Source organism: Muscardinus avellanarius (genome assembly GCF_963383645.1).
Source record: "Muscardinus avellanarius genome assembly, chromosome: 14".
NCBI lineage: Eukaryota > Metazoa > Chordata > Mammalia > Rodentia > Gliridae > Muscardinus > Muscardinus avellanarius.
This window is the reverse complement of record NC_137800.1, coordinates 90,922,930-90,936,615: the sequence shown is the minus strand read 5'-3', so window position 1 is coordinate 90,936,615 and position 13,686 is coordinate 90,922,930. Positions and strand designations below refer to the sequence as shown.

General features: G+C 61.6%; 1 protein-coding gene across 4 annotated transcripts; it reads right to left on the bottom strand.

Annotated features, from left to right (window-relative positions):
* Window positions 1-1,308: 1,308 nt before the first annotated feature.
* On the bottom strand, window positions 1,309-13,268 carry ZNF76 (zinc finger protein 76; the record flags this gene model as incomplete). 4 transcript variants are annotated; one of them, XM_080710104.1, is made up of 13 exons in its annotated part: window positions 1,309-1,410; window positions 1,872-1,985; window positions 3,086-3,247; window positions 3,730-3,893; window positions 4,088-4,321; window positions 4,769-4,948; window positions 5,046-5,171; window positions 5,640-5,715; window positions 5,870-5,986; window positions 7,578-7,777; window positions 9,021-9,098; window positions 9,181-9,261; window positions 13,196-13,268. In XM_080710104.1, 13 exons carry the CDS (start codon window positions 13,266-13,268, stop codon window positions 1,309-1,311), a joined length of 1,707 nt encoding a protein of 568 aa, XP_080566230.1. The 4 variants fall into 4 exon arrangements, with proteins under 4 accessions (XP_080566230.1, XP_080566231.1, XP_080566232.1 ...); XM_080710105.1 differs by having other exon boundaries at window positions 4,769-4,874; window positions 5,062-5,171; XM_080710106.1 differs by lacking the exon at window positions 3,086-3,247.
* Window positions 13,269-13,686: the final 418 nt, after the last annotated feature.

The window sequence follows — 13,686 nt, the reverse complement described above, 5'->3', positions numbered from 1 at the left end:
AAGGGCCCCTCGGGTGCCTGAGCACTTCCCCCAGGCGGCCCCTTCCTCCTGCAGCCAGCCGACCTCGCTCACAGCACAGCACAGCATGGCACCACGTGCCGCAGCACAGCCAGGACTTCAGCGCCAGGGAGGCGGCGGAGCCTCGGGGACCTTGGCTTGGCACTCCTCTGCCTGGCATGCTAGAGAGCGGCTGGCATCTGCAGTTGGGGCTCCTGGGGCTGGACGGATTTGGGGTACCTTCCATAAGGCAAGGCAGGAAAAAACCAAGGCACTTCTACCCCAACTGCCAATGCCCGAGAGCCCACCAGAGCCCACGGTTGCTCCCGTCCTGTGGGGCTCCCAGGGGCAGCTCCTAGGGCTTATCTCTTTATTTCTGGTACTGGAGATTGAACCCAGACTATTCTACTTCTGAGTTCCACCCCTTGCCTTTTCTTTCTTCTTTTTTTTTTTAAATTTTGAAACAGGGTCTCACTAAGAGAAAATAGCTGAGGCTGTCCTTGAACCTGCGTCCTCCTGTTTCAGCCTCAAGTACTGGGATTGCAGGGTGTGCACCACCAAGCCTTTCTGCCGCCCAGGCTCCAGGTAGGTCAGGACTACAGGCTGAGCAGGGCCGTGCCAGGGAGACAAGGCCGGACAGGACGTGACCAGCCCTGTCACCGGGGCCCGGAGCTGGAAGGACGGAGGGACCCAGGTAGAAACTTGGAACTTTTATTAAATACTCATCCACCCGTTTGCTGCCGCCACCACCACCCAGAGCAGGAAAAATAATAATAATTATCAAAATAGAATTAAAAACACAAAACCAATGAAACCCAGTCCTCAGCAGTCCATGCGCAGGGCACTCCGTCTGCCGCCCAGAGGCTGGGGCACGGGCGCCGGGGACCTGACTCCAGCCACAGGCCCTGAGGAATTGATGCTGACTGTGGCCGCAGGAATCCCAGGCGCCAGGTGCAAGCGTCTCGGCTGGCCTCTCGGAGGTGGTCACTGCGGGAGGGCAGGGCTGGCGAGCCGTCTTCCTTCCCCTCCTCTGGTGGCCGTGAGTGAGGTCAGGGTGGAGGCCGGGCCCACGCCAGCCCTGCTGCCCAGGAGGAGGGCGAGCTGAGGGCTTCTGGGGGAGGGCGGGCAGGAGCAGGGGCTTCAGTTGGCTCTTGCAGCTCCTGAGGATCACGGACCCTCGTTCCTGCCGCCGCCTGGCCCTCTTCTTGGGCAGGCCCGTCCTGTCCCCTCGGCGGGCAAGGCTGCCTCCCAGGTGTCCACGCCCCGGGAGGCTCGGCACCTCTTGGCACGGTGGGAACCAGCCACTCAGGCTCAGCAGCCACTGTCCACCGCCGTGTCCAGGGTCACGGCCCCTCGCTGCACAGCAACAGAGGCCACGCTGATGGCCTCCTCCAGACTCTGCTGCTCCTCCAGCTGTGGAGTGGGGTAGAGAGGGGCGTGTGAGACCTTCCCTAGGACCCCGGCTTGGCGTGTGATGCTCTCCTGTGACTCCCCGCCATCCTGCGAGGCCCACGCGGAGCCCTTAGGGCCCAAGGAACAGGAAGTGCACTGACAGGGTCCTGTTGAGCCGGGCCGGGTCAGAGCCTGCCGGCTCACAGAACAGAACTGGCTGGTGGGAACCTCAGCCGCCATCCACTTCTGCCTCCCAATCTCCCAGGTGGAGTCAGCGCCGAGAGAAGGCCTGGGCCCCAGAGGGACACCACCGGGATGCCACCGGGGCTGTCCTGGAGGCCAGAAAGGGCTTCCCACTCTGCTCGAGACGGAGGTGATTGCAGGCAGAAAGGAACCTGTCCTCTGAAAGGGGCTCTTTGTGAGCCTGATGTCTTCTCTTTGAAAACCCTCCCATTCCGGCCCCTCCCCTCGCAGACTCCTACCTGCACTGCGATGTGAGTCCCGTTGGCTGTGGCCAGCAGCGCCACCTGCTGGTGGTGGAGAGATGCTACGCCCGCGTCCTCGGCCACCACGGCTCCGGAGGTGATGATGGTGACCTGGAACACAGAGGACTTCCCACCATCTGCGCCCTCCCTCGCCAGGGGCGTGGGCAAAGCCGTCGCGGGCGTGTTCACTGGTCGGGGCTCAGGGCTAAGTGAGGCTGGGTTTTTCTTCAACTTCTAGAGCCCACCTGCAGCCAGGGCCTTTGCGCCACAGGAGGTCAGAGCTGCAAAGGTCCGTGGGACATTGAAAACCAGGGGGAGGGGCGACTTGCCGGTCCTGGGAGAGCGACTGCCTGTGGCGGCAAAGCAAGTGTGGCCACCATATTTGAAAAACACGACTCTCCTGAACCAGCAGGTGCTTTTTTTTGGTGGTCCTGGGGTGCAATCCAGAGGCTTCCTACCTCCAGGCTACACTCCCAGACCTATTTTATATTTTGTTTGGAAACAGGGTCTAAGTTGCTGAGAGCCTCACTAAGGAGCTGAGGCTGGCTTTGAACCCCTGCAATCCTCCTGTCTCAGCCTCCCAAGCGCGGGGATTACACGCGTGCGCCACCGCGCCCGGCTCCCATCAGGTGCTTTTAAGGACGAGTTGCTGATGGCCCAGAACAGCTGGCGCCTTTTCATTTTTTTCGGTACTAGGGATGGAGCCTAGGGACATCCTACCTCCGAGTGACACCCCCAGCCCTATTTTTTATTCTTTATTTTGAAACAGGGTCTCACTGAGTTGCAGAGGGCCTCACTACATAGCTAAGGCTGGATGGGAACCACATCCTCCCGTCTCAGCCTCCCGACTGCTGGGATCACACGCGTGCCCGCCGCGCCCGGCTCTGGTGGCCGTTTCTGGCGGGCATCTGTCCTGTCAGAGGCCTGACTTCATAGAGTGGTGCCTGCCTGTGGTGGCACCTGCCTGCAGTCCCAGTACTTGAGAGGCTGAGAGTAGGGCTGCAGGTTTGAGGCCGATCTCTGTCAGCAATTTAACAGGGCCCTCTGCAGTTTAATGAGTCCCTGTTCAAAATTAAAAAAAATAAAATAGGGCTGCTGTAGCTCAAGGCAGAATGCCCCTGGGTTCAACCCCACTCCTCCCCAAACCCCACGCCCACCCCATGGGAAGGGTAAGGAGAACAAGAAACCCCAAGCAAACTGCCTGGTCATACGGGCTGCGTCCGGGTGCCATCGGCGCTGACCATGGTGACCGTGTGCGTGCCGGGCGTGTCCAGGTCGTCGTGGCCGGGGAGGGCGAGGGTAGTGCTGCCGTGCTGGGTCACCACACTGATGGCGCTCCCCAGGGCCTGCAGCTCTTCCGGGGACAGGCTGACCTGTGACGGCAGAAGGTGAGCAGGGCGGAGGGAGCGTGGCGGAAGCAGCTCACCGTAGCTGGAGGCTCCAGTCACAGAAGAGGTGGGACGGGGCTCAGAGGCTGAACTACAAGTCTCCGGCCACTTCTGCTCACCCCCTCTGCCTGGGCCTGTGGTACTGCAAGGGTCTCCACCCTCCCGACGGCTCCAGAAGGCACGTGCACAGGGCCGCATGGAGCAGACAAGGGTCGGCCGTGCTGCTAAGACATCTAGGGGTGAGGACCAGGCGGCCTCCAGGAGGAGGCTGCTAGCGTTCCAGAAGTGGAGACTGGTACAGCAGCGTAAGGGGCAGGGGCTGAGTTGCGAGATTGGTTTTCTGGGCCTTAGTTCTTGGAGGTCTGTAAGGCTAGCAGGAATGGTACGAGGGGGCTTTCAGAACATTAGGGCTCCCCAGGGAGTGGAGGGACAGCGGCCTGCCCGCCTCTGCCCCACAGGGCCTGTACCTGCTGGTCACCATCGTGAGTGATCAGAGCCACATGGGGAGCCCCGTCCTCCTCGGTCACCATGGCCACGTGGGCTGGGATGTCATCGCCCTCTTCCTTCACCTCCGAGAGGTAAGCAACGCGGGCTCGTTTGGGTGGCGGGCTTTCCTGGGCTGCAGAGGCGGCTAGGAGAACAGAGCAGAGCCCAGGCTGCTACCTGCCACGGGCCCGGGGAGGCCCGCCTGCCCGCCCGCCCGCACCCTTACCCTTGCTACCTGCCACGGGGCCCGGGGAGGCCTGCCTGCCCACCTGCGCCCTTACCCTTGCTACCTGCCATGGGACCCGGGAGGCCCGCCTGCCCACCTGCCCGCGCCCTCACCCTCGCGCTGTTGTTGCTCGTAGAGGGCCTGCTCACTCTCCTCGGTGGCCTCCAGCTCGCCGTGGGCGCTGCGCTTGTGCATGGCGAGTGTGGAGGTCTGCCGGTAGGTCTTGCCGCAAGCGCTGCAGGTGTAGGGCTTGCAGTGCGTGTGCACCACGTGGTGTTTGTACAGGCTCGAGTACTCGGTGAAGCGCTTCCCGCAGCCCGGCACCGTGCACACGTATGGCTTCTCCCCTGGGGACACTGGGCTGTGAGGGGTGGGACTGGGGCTGGCAGGGGGTCTCGGGACAGGGCTGGGCTGGGACTGGTGAGGGCGGAGCCAAGGGGGAGAGGGGCTGCAGCCTGCACGAGGGCAGGGCTGGGGAGGCAGGCGTGGCAAGGCAGGCGGGAGGGCCTGCGGCTGAGCGCAGGGACAGCAGAGCAGGACACAGGGACAGAGACCCGGGTGACAGGTGTAGTGGGAGAAGGGATGCACATGGCCGGAGGAGGCCACGACACTGGGGTGGCGGGACAGTCCAACGCACAGCGGCGGAGGGTCTCTTCAGACGGCATACGGCAGAACTCAGGGTGGAGAGAGGGGAAGTGGGAGCCCAGGGACCCCAGTCGATGGTCATGGCCGGCAGAGGGCGCTCTGGGCAGAGGGGGAGCGCGGCTCAGAAGCGAGGGTGGGCGGCGGCCCACCTGTGTGGATGCGCACGTGGTTCTTGTAGTTGGTGGCGCTGGTGAAGCCGCGGCCGCAGTGGGGGTCGGGGCAGGTGTAGGGCCGCTCGCCGGTGTGGGTGCGCACGTGCACCTTGCGGATGTTGGACGTGGTGAAGGAGCGGCCGCAGCCCTCAAAAGGGCACCGGAACGGGCGTTCACCTGGGCAGGAGGGCGCGAGTGGCCACGCTGGAGCGGGCCAGGGTGCGCAGCGCCAGGCTGAGTGAGGGCGAGGGGCCGCTGGGTGGGCCAGGCCTACCGGTGTGGGTGCGCACGTGCTTCTGCAGGTCCCCAGAGGTCTTGAAGGCCTTGCTGCACAGCTCCTCGGGGCACTTGTACGGCTTCTCTCCAGTGTGGGTGCGAACGTGGCTCTTCAGCCCGTAGCCTGTCGGCGTGGGGATGAGACAGGAGTAGACGAGGCCCTCCTCCACTGCCCCTCAGGTAGAGACCGCCTTCTGCTGTGCTCTGAGAGGCTCCAGGGCCCAGGCCACGCATCCCACCCTGCCTGGGCAGGGGCAGGGCTCTGCTCTCCTGCCCTCTCCAGTGGGGGCCCAGAGGGAGCCCAGAGGACCTGCCTTCACTCAAGGGCCTCAGCCCAGAGGGGAAACTGCCAGGGAGCCGCTGCCTGGGCGGCCTCTCCACTTGCCCGGCTCCTGCTGCCGACCCACGCTGCACTCACTCCCTTCTTCTCTGCTGCACCCCCCACCCCTGGCGGGCACCGCGCCGGGGACCCTGAGAGAAGCTGCTCTGGGACAGTGGCCGTGCTGGCTCTTAAGGAGGGTCTGAAGCGGATCTAGAGCCCCTGGCCCTCAACTGGAAGTGGTCCACCTCCGTCTCCATCCAGGGACCGTACCTGTGGCAAAGGCCTTTCCGCAGCCGGGGAAATCACACCGGTACGGCCGATCCCCTGTGTGCGCTCTTTCATGCACCTGTGAAAACAAGCCAGCTCCTGGTTCGGGGGGCAGGGTCGAGTGTCGGCCTCCTGCACCACCTTGGCATTTTCCCTCCGGCAGGTGGTTTGCAACTGGAGGGGCCCAGCCCGGCAGGCAGGGGCAGGGCGGAAGCTGCCAGCAGCCACCCTACCTTTAAGTGGTGTGCCGTGGTGTAGAGGCGCCCGCAGCCCTTGTAGCCACAGCGGAACGCTCTGTCTCCAACCTGCTGTCCTCGGCCATTGTGGGGATCCTGGCTGCCATGCAGAACCTGGAGAAAGCAATCTCAGGTCTCCATGTGCCCTCTCCACGGACCGGAAGACGGACAGGAAGGGCAGTAGGGTCTTGGGTCTGGCCGGCAGCCTGAGACCCAGGACACAGTTATGGCTGCCAGGCCCTGTGGGCAGAGGACAAACCCAGAGACCAGAAGCACGGCCACAGAACAAGGCTGGCGTGAGGAGCCACCACCCCCGATGACCAGAGGGAGGACTGAGCCTCAGCGGCATCTCCACACAGCCAGGGGGAGGAGCGGGGCTGTCCAATGGTCTCACCTCAACCCTCCTTTAGCCACACACACTGACGAGGTTGCAGGTTGCAACCTTTTCTTTTTCTTTGTGGCCCTGGGATTGAACCCAGGGGCATCCTACCACAGAGTCATACCCCAGCCCTCTCTAGTTTATTTTGAGAGAGGGTCTAAGTTGCCCAGGCTGGCCTTGAACCGCGATCCTCCATGTCAGCCTCCTGAGTACTGGAATTCCAGGCTGTGCTAGTGCCTGAGGTCACATGGCCCCATCTCCTGGCTGAGAGCAGTAAGCCGTGGCCGGGGAGGGAAACCGCCAGCTTGGGCTGGGCCTCAGGGCTCACAACTGAAATACAGCCCAGTTCTTCCTCCACAGGCCAGGCCTGGCATTGGGTCTGTAGCATACAGCTTGGGGAATGGGGGCAGGAGCGGGCACAGCCCCGGGGCACCTGGGGAGCTGCTGTAAAGTTTCAAGCTTCTTCTTTATTTTTTGATACTGGGGATGGAACCCAGAGGCCTTCTACCTCTGAGCTACATCCCAGCCCTATTTTATTCAGTGCTTGGAGGGACTAAAGACTGGGGGACAGGAGAAGCCTTCTCTCCCCGCTTTTCTTGCTAGGAACCAGCATCAGGCCTCACACATACCAGGCGGGGCCTTGGTCACTGAGGGCGCCCCAGCCCCCTCTTCAGCCCTCCCTCCCTCTCTCTCCTGCTCCAGGAACCCAGCTACCCTGGCCACTGCGCTTACCTTCCCTGGCGGCCTGGTGAGCTGTAGGGGACACGCAAACACAGAAGCACCTGCCTGCAGGGGACGCGCAGGGCCCGGCACACAGCACAGAGGGCGGCTGCAGCGGCCCATGGGGCCCGGCCTGGCTGCTGGCTGCTTGCCCCCGCAGGCCACCCTGGGCAGAGCCTGTACCCAAGGGTAAGCGCAGACAGCGCAGCACTGGAAGGGACAAAAGAGACTGAGGGAGCTGGGCAGAGGGCGGGGAGCACGCCAGGTCTGTTCAAGAATGGAAGCCGGCCATGGTGCAGGCCAATAACCCCAGCGTGCGGGAGGCTGAGACAGGAGGATTGCAAGTTCAATGACAGCCTCAGCAATTTAGTGAGACTCTGTTTCCAAAACAGAAATAAAATAGGGCTGGGGTGTAGCTCATAGGTAGAATGCCCCTGGGTTCAATCCCCAGTACCACAAAAATAAAAAATAAAATAGGACTGGGGTATAGTGCAGAGGTAGAATGCTCTAGGGTTCAATTCCCCAGAAACTAACACACACGTTCACACACGTTCACACACACACACACACACACACACGCACTCTGAGCTGCTTGTCTGCACTCACCTTGCTGGCGTACTGCTCCAGAGCCACCACAGTATCCGCGCTGAGGCCCTCCTCGTCCTCTGTGGCCAGGTCCTCCAGCCCCACCTCTGTCTGCACGGCCAGGATGGTGCTGTCGGCCGACACAGCCACAGGGTGGTGGATGTAGGCAGTGGAGCCGTCCTCCAGCTGGACGGCTTCCAGGGCGCTGGGGTCATGGCCCTCTGCAGGGGACAGGCGGTCAGCCCCTGCCATGCCCGGGGCGGGGATACGGCTGGGACAGGTGGACATAATGAGGCTGTATCCGCATAGGGCTTCAGGTCTCCTGGGTGACCTCCTGCTGGCCCTCCGACTGGGAACTCCAAGCATCATTATCATCTCGGCCCTGATGACCAGGTGCCCCCACCCCTTCTAGCTCCTTCCAGGCAGCGTGGCACCCAGGGGTCCCATAGGTGCAGGACACCTAGGTGACCGCTGACCTAACCGCCCACAGGCTTCCTGCCAGGCTAGGGAGAACTTCCTTCCCTCCTACCACTCTGCTGTCCCCGCCTCCAGCGCCCTGCTGTCCCTGGACGTCTCCGGCACCCCTTCCTCAGAGGCCCTCCCAGCCTGCCTCCGCAGGCCTCTTCCCAGCTAGCCTGCGAGCACGGAGCGTCTAACCAGGCTCTCTCCAGCACAATGCCTGCTGTGTCGGGGCTGCCCAAGAAGCTACTTCTAGAAGGTCTAAATCATTATTTTCCTGAACCCAAGGACTTTGTTCTTATATACTAGTAAGTTTCTTTCTCCTGGTCTTGGATGATGACCTTGGGTCTTTTTTAAAGCCCCAAGCTGGGCGTGGCGGCGCATGTTTGTAATCCTACTACTTGGGAGGCTGAGCCAGGAGGATTGAGAGTTCGAAGCCAGCCTCGGCAACTTAGCAAGACTCTGTTTCCAAATAAGATATAAAATCGGGCTTGGAAGTAGAAAGCCTCTGGGTTCAATCCATAGTACCACACATACAAAAATAAATTAAAAAACAAATAAAGAGCCAGGCATGGTAGCACACGCTTATAATCCCAGTACTTGAGAGGCTGAGACAGGAGGATCACACAGGTTGGAAGCCAGCTTTTATCTACTTAAGACTCTCAGCAACTTAGTGAGACCCTGTTTCCAAATAAAATATAAAATAGGTCTGGGAGTGTAGCCTGGAGGTAGAAAGCCTCTGGGTTCCACCCGCAGTACCACAAAAATAAATGAATGAATGAATAAATAAACAAGTAAATAAATAAACAAAACAAACCCCAGGCCTTGTGGTTGTGCTGGAGCCAAAGACGTGGCTGTCTGGGAGGGTGGCTCTTAGCAGGTGGGCGGTGAGCGTGTGCGTGCCCGGCTGTAGCGCCTGCGTCTAACTCCAGCTGCATGGCAGGCCATCCATCCCAGCCTCCACCAGCCGAGGCCCCTCCCTGCCTTCGTGGCCCACGAGCCTACCTTTGGGTGTGCGGTGTATGTAGGCCACGCTGCCGTCTTCCAGCTGCACAGCCTGTCCGTCCTCAAAGGAGAGCGCTTCTGTAAGGAGAGTGAGGCCAGCCCTTCTGTGAGCTGGGCTGAGCCTCGCTGCAGGCCTCCTCGCCAGGGCGCCGGCGCTCACCTTTCTGCATGGCCACTTGGTGGATGTAGGCCGTGGTGCCGTCCTCCAGCTGGATCACGTGCCCTTCGAGCAGCTGCTCCCCTGCGGGTGCACAAGGGGAGGCGGGCCAGCCCGGGAGAACGAGACACGCCCGTCAGTTTCAGCTGCGCCGGGGGTGAGTCCAGGCCTGAGCACAGGCACTCCGCCCTGGGCCTGGGCCTCGCGGTGCCTATGCCTGCCGAGGGCACAGACACCTTGCCATGCCAGAGCCTCGCACCCAGCACACGCCGCCCTGGCAGCCACAGGGCAGATGTGCATGTCCCCGCCCAACAGAGCAAACACTTCCAACCACACAGCAGGCTGCTGACCCAAATGGGAATGAAGGCTCCCTGGAACCAGAGGCTGCGCGTGGACACCAGGGAGGACACGTGTGGACATCAGAGAGGACACGTGTGGACACCAGAGAGGCCTGCGTGTGGACACCAGGGAGGACACGTGTGGACACCAGAGAGGCCCGTGTGTTGATACCAGGGAGGACACGTGTGGACACCAGAGAGGCCCGCATGTGGACACCAGGGAGGACACGTGTGGACAACGGAGAGGCCTGCGTGTGGACACCAGGGAGGACACATGTGGACAACGGAGAGGCCCACGTGTGGACACCAGAGAGGCCCGCGTGGCGGCGCAGCTCCGGCCTTCAGCAGACTCATCAGGTGCACTAGCCTCACTCCTCTCACAAGAAACTGACCACACAGCCAGCAGCACCATGGACGCTAACACTGAGAGTTCCTAACACACGCCCTTCCTCTCCTTCTGCAAGAGCTTCTAGAAGGCTCTTGGACCAGAAGCAGAGCCTGCAGCCGCTCCAGTGCGTCTATGGCTGTCCCTTTCCTGGAAGGCTCAGGCTGAGGAATCTGACCCTTACCAGGCAGGACAGGGAGTAGCTGGCTACTTCGGCTCAGCTCTCCTGAAGTTTCCCCTTTGGGGGCCTCAGACTGGCCTCCAGACAGAGTTCTCCTGGGGTCAGTGGCTAACAGTCTCACAACCCGGCCTCAGGCTGGTGAGGAGGAGGCAGAGTGAAATGCGGGAGTGATGGTGGGGTGTGGGCCCTTTCATGGTGTGAGGCCTCTCGTGGTGTGGCCCTCTTGTGGAGGTGTGAGGCCTCTCGTGGTGTGGGCCCTCCCGTGGTGTGAGGCCCCTCATGGTGTGGGCCCTCTTGTGGAAGTATGAGGCCTCTCGTGTGTGGGGCCCTCTCATGGTGTGGGCCCTCTCGTGGAGGTGTGTGGCCCTCTCATGGTGTGGGCCCTCCCATGGAGGTGTGTGGCCCTCTTGTGGTGTGGGCCCTCTCGTGGAGGTGTGTGGCCCTCTCATGGTGTGGGCCCTCCCGTGGAGGTGTGTGGCCCTCTTGTGGTGTGGGCCCTCTTGTGGTGAGGCCTCTAGTGGTGTGGGCCCTCTTGTGGAGGTGTGAGGCCTCCCGTGGTGTGGGCCCCTCTTGTGGTGTGGGCCCCTCTCGTGGTGTGGCCCTCTTGTAGAGGTGTGTGGCCCTCTCGTGGCATGAGGCCTCTCGTGGTGTGGGCCTTCTTGTGGAAATGTGTGGCCCTCTCGTGGTGTGGGCCCTCCCATAGTGTGGGCCCTCTCGTGGTGTGAGGCCTCCCGTGGTGTGGGCCCCTCTCGTGGTGTGGGCCCTCTCGTGGAGATGTGAGGCCTCCTGTGGTGTGGGCCCTCTCGTGGTGTGGGCCCCTCTAGTGGTGTGGGCCCCTCTCGTGGTGTGGGCCCTCTTGTAGTATGGGCCTTCTCGTGGTGTGAGGTTTCCCGTGGTGTGGGCCCCTCTGGTGGTGTGGGCCCTCTGGTGGTGTGGGCCCTCTGGTGGTGTGGGCCCTCTGGTGGTGTGGGCCCTCTCATGGTGTGAGGCTTCCCGTGGTGTGGGCCCCTTTCGTGGTGTGGGCCCTCTTGTAGTATGGGCCCTCTCGTGGTGTGAGGCTTCCCGTGGTGTGGGCCCCTCTGGTGGTGTGGGCCCTCTGGTGGTGTGGGCCCTCTGGTGGTGTGGGCCCTCTCGTGGTGTGGGGCCTCTCGTGGTGTTAGGCCTCTCATTGTGTGGGGCCCCTCTTGTGGTGTGGGGCCTCTCGTGGTGTGGGGCCTCTCGTGGAGGTCTGTCCTGGAAAGGCATTGGCAGCTGGAGCTCTAAGAGCCAGCAAGGCGGCTGCCTGCAGTGAAGGGACAGACAGCGTTAGGGTGCTAAGAAGATGCTGAGAAGACATGTTGGAAGAAAACGTAACCTACAGTCTCTTCCCACAGAAGAGGCAACCGCAAGGAAGGCAGGCCAGCAGTGAAGGGACAGACAGCGTTAGGGTGCTAAGAAGATGCTGAGAAGACATGTTGGAAGAAAACGTAACCTACAGTCTCTTTCCACAGAAGAGGCAACCGCAAGGAAGGCAGGCCAGCAGGGCTGCCCGACAAGGGGCCTGGTCCCGGTGGAGAGGAGGGCGGCCATTAAGTCTACTGGCCTGATCTGCCACTCTCAAAAGTTTTGTGTCCGATTGACTGCACTAATGAAAGTTAAGTATCATAAATGTTATCAAAAATGTCCTGCTGGGAAGGCTGGGCCTCGGTCGCAAGCCTCGGGTCTGGGCGTGGTGACACAGACCGTCATCCCAGTTCTTGGGAGGCTAAGACAGGAGGACTGCAGGTTTGAGGCCAGCCTCAGCCACTTAGTGATATCCTGTCAAAAAACAAGAAACGGCTGTGGATGCAGGTCAGTGGTGGAATGCCCCTGGGCCCAGCCCCCGGTACCACCAAAAAAAAGAAAAAAAGCTTCAGGGCAGCTGAGAAGCGAGAAGTCTTGAGTGTGCACACATGTGCACACACGTGTGTGCACACACACTCCATCACCGTGGAGGAGACAGGAACAGGGCCAGGAAGAGTGACAAGAGGGTGACAGACGCTGAGGCGCGGGAGGAGGAAGCTGCTGTCCCGGCCTGTCTGTCATGCCGGCGCTCTCAGCAGAAGCGTAGGCAGAGCCCCACGGGGTCCAGGCAAACCCGCCACCTACAGACTCTCAGCACAGAGGCCTGGAGCTCCCTGCGGGACTCCACCCTCCAGAGGCCGCTCCTGACGAGGCCCTTCCACAGGGCACCGCGCCGCCACGCCCCGAGGGCGGACTAGTCACCACCGTGGAACAGTTCCCAACGAAGCCAACCATCAGCTACCTGTCAGCCTTGGAGTGAAACACCTCAGCGGTGACGTGCCGAGGTGGCCGTGCGCGTGACAGCGTGGCCACCAAGCCCAGAAAGGCAGCCGGCCTGCCCAGGCCACACGCACCTGAGCCCAAGTCCTGGGGGGCGGGCGTGCCGCATACACACAGGACCCCAGGGAAAGCTGGGCTTCAGGTGACCGGGCGCTCGTTTCCAGTGGAGGGTGGGCAGCCCTCATCCACAACTCCAAGCTCTCACTGGACTTCAGGTGAAGGCTGCGCAAGGGTTAAAGTCTACACGAACGTCCCCGAGTCCCCCAGGCTCCAGACTCCGGAACCGTCTGCACTGGACGAGGGGCATCCAACCCGGACTTCGTGTTCTTACGTGAGCCTTTAATCCCGTTTACACGCATCACCTACGCAGGCCGGGACCGATCTAAACCACAGAAACACTTGCTATTTAACTGCAATCCAAACTCAACTGAGCACCTGTACTTTTATTTCTGGAAGCCACCAGGGCCAGAACTAGGGCGCCCTCTGCACTTACACCCGCTGAACTGAGAGGACGAAGCTTCTCCGGAAGGTGCCAGGCGCTGGCAGGGCGCTGGCGAAGCAGGAAGCGGCACCGCCTGGAGCTACAAACACTCACGGGCCAGGCGTCCTGCCCTCGGGGAGGGCCAGGCGTCCTGCCCTCAGGGAGGGCCTGGCGCCCACGCAGGGCTCGCACGTGACGTTTCACTTAAAGAGCTCCCTTGTCCCAAGCGCCTGATTCTCTGCGGAGTGCGCTGTGGCAATGGGGGGGCTCCTTCTTAACAAGGGACAGGGCCCGGTGCCCGAGATACTCGCCTTTGATGGCTTGCTGGACGTAGGCCGTCGCCCTGCCGCCGAGCGTCGCTGTCGGCAGCCCCAAGCTCTCCATGCCGGCTGCTGCTCGCACTCTCAGACATGAAGTTGGCTTCTGGCCAGCACCGAGAGCCGCAGCGGAGGCCAGGGGGTCCCTTCAGGGCCGCAAATCTGAGAAAATGGACAGAGTCATGAAAAGCTGCATAGCTCCCTCCCAGTGCAAGCAGCTCCCGGGGCCAGCCGAGAAGAGAGAGAAATGAATTCTTCAAAGTGGAGAGGGAGGTCAGCTTTCATGAAGAGAGTTCAGAATACACACATCTAAGAGTCCTAGACGGAGAGCAGAGAAGTCCTATGTCAAGCTGCTGTAAGTAAGAACTCAGGGATAAAAAAACCAAAAAACCCACTTCCAATCTCCCTCCCCGGGGAAGGCAGCTCTTGAGGGCAGACAGCCACGTCTGCTGCCACTGGTCCTCTGCCTGCTCCAGCATCCCCTG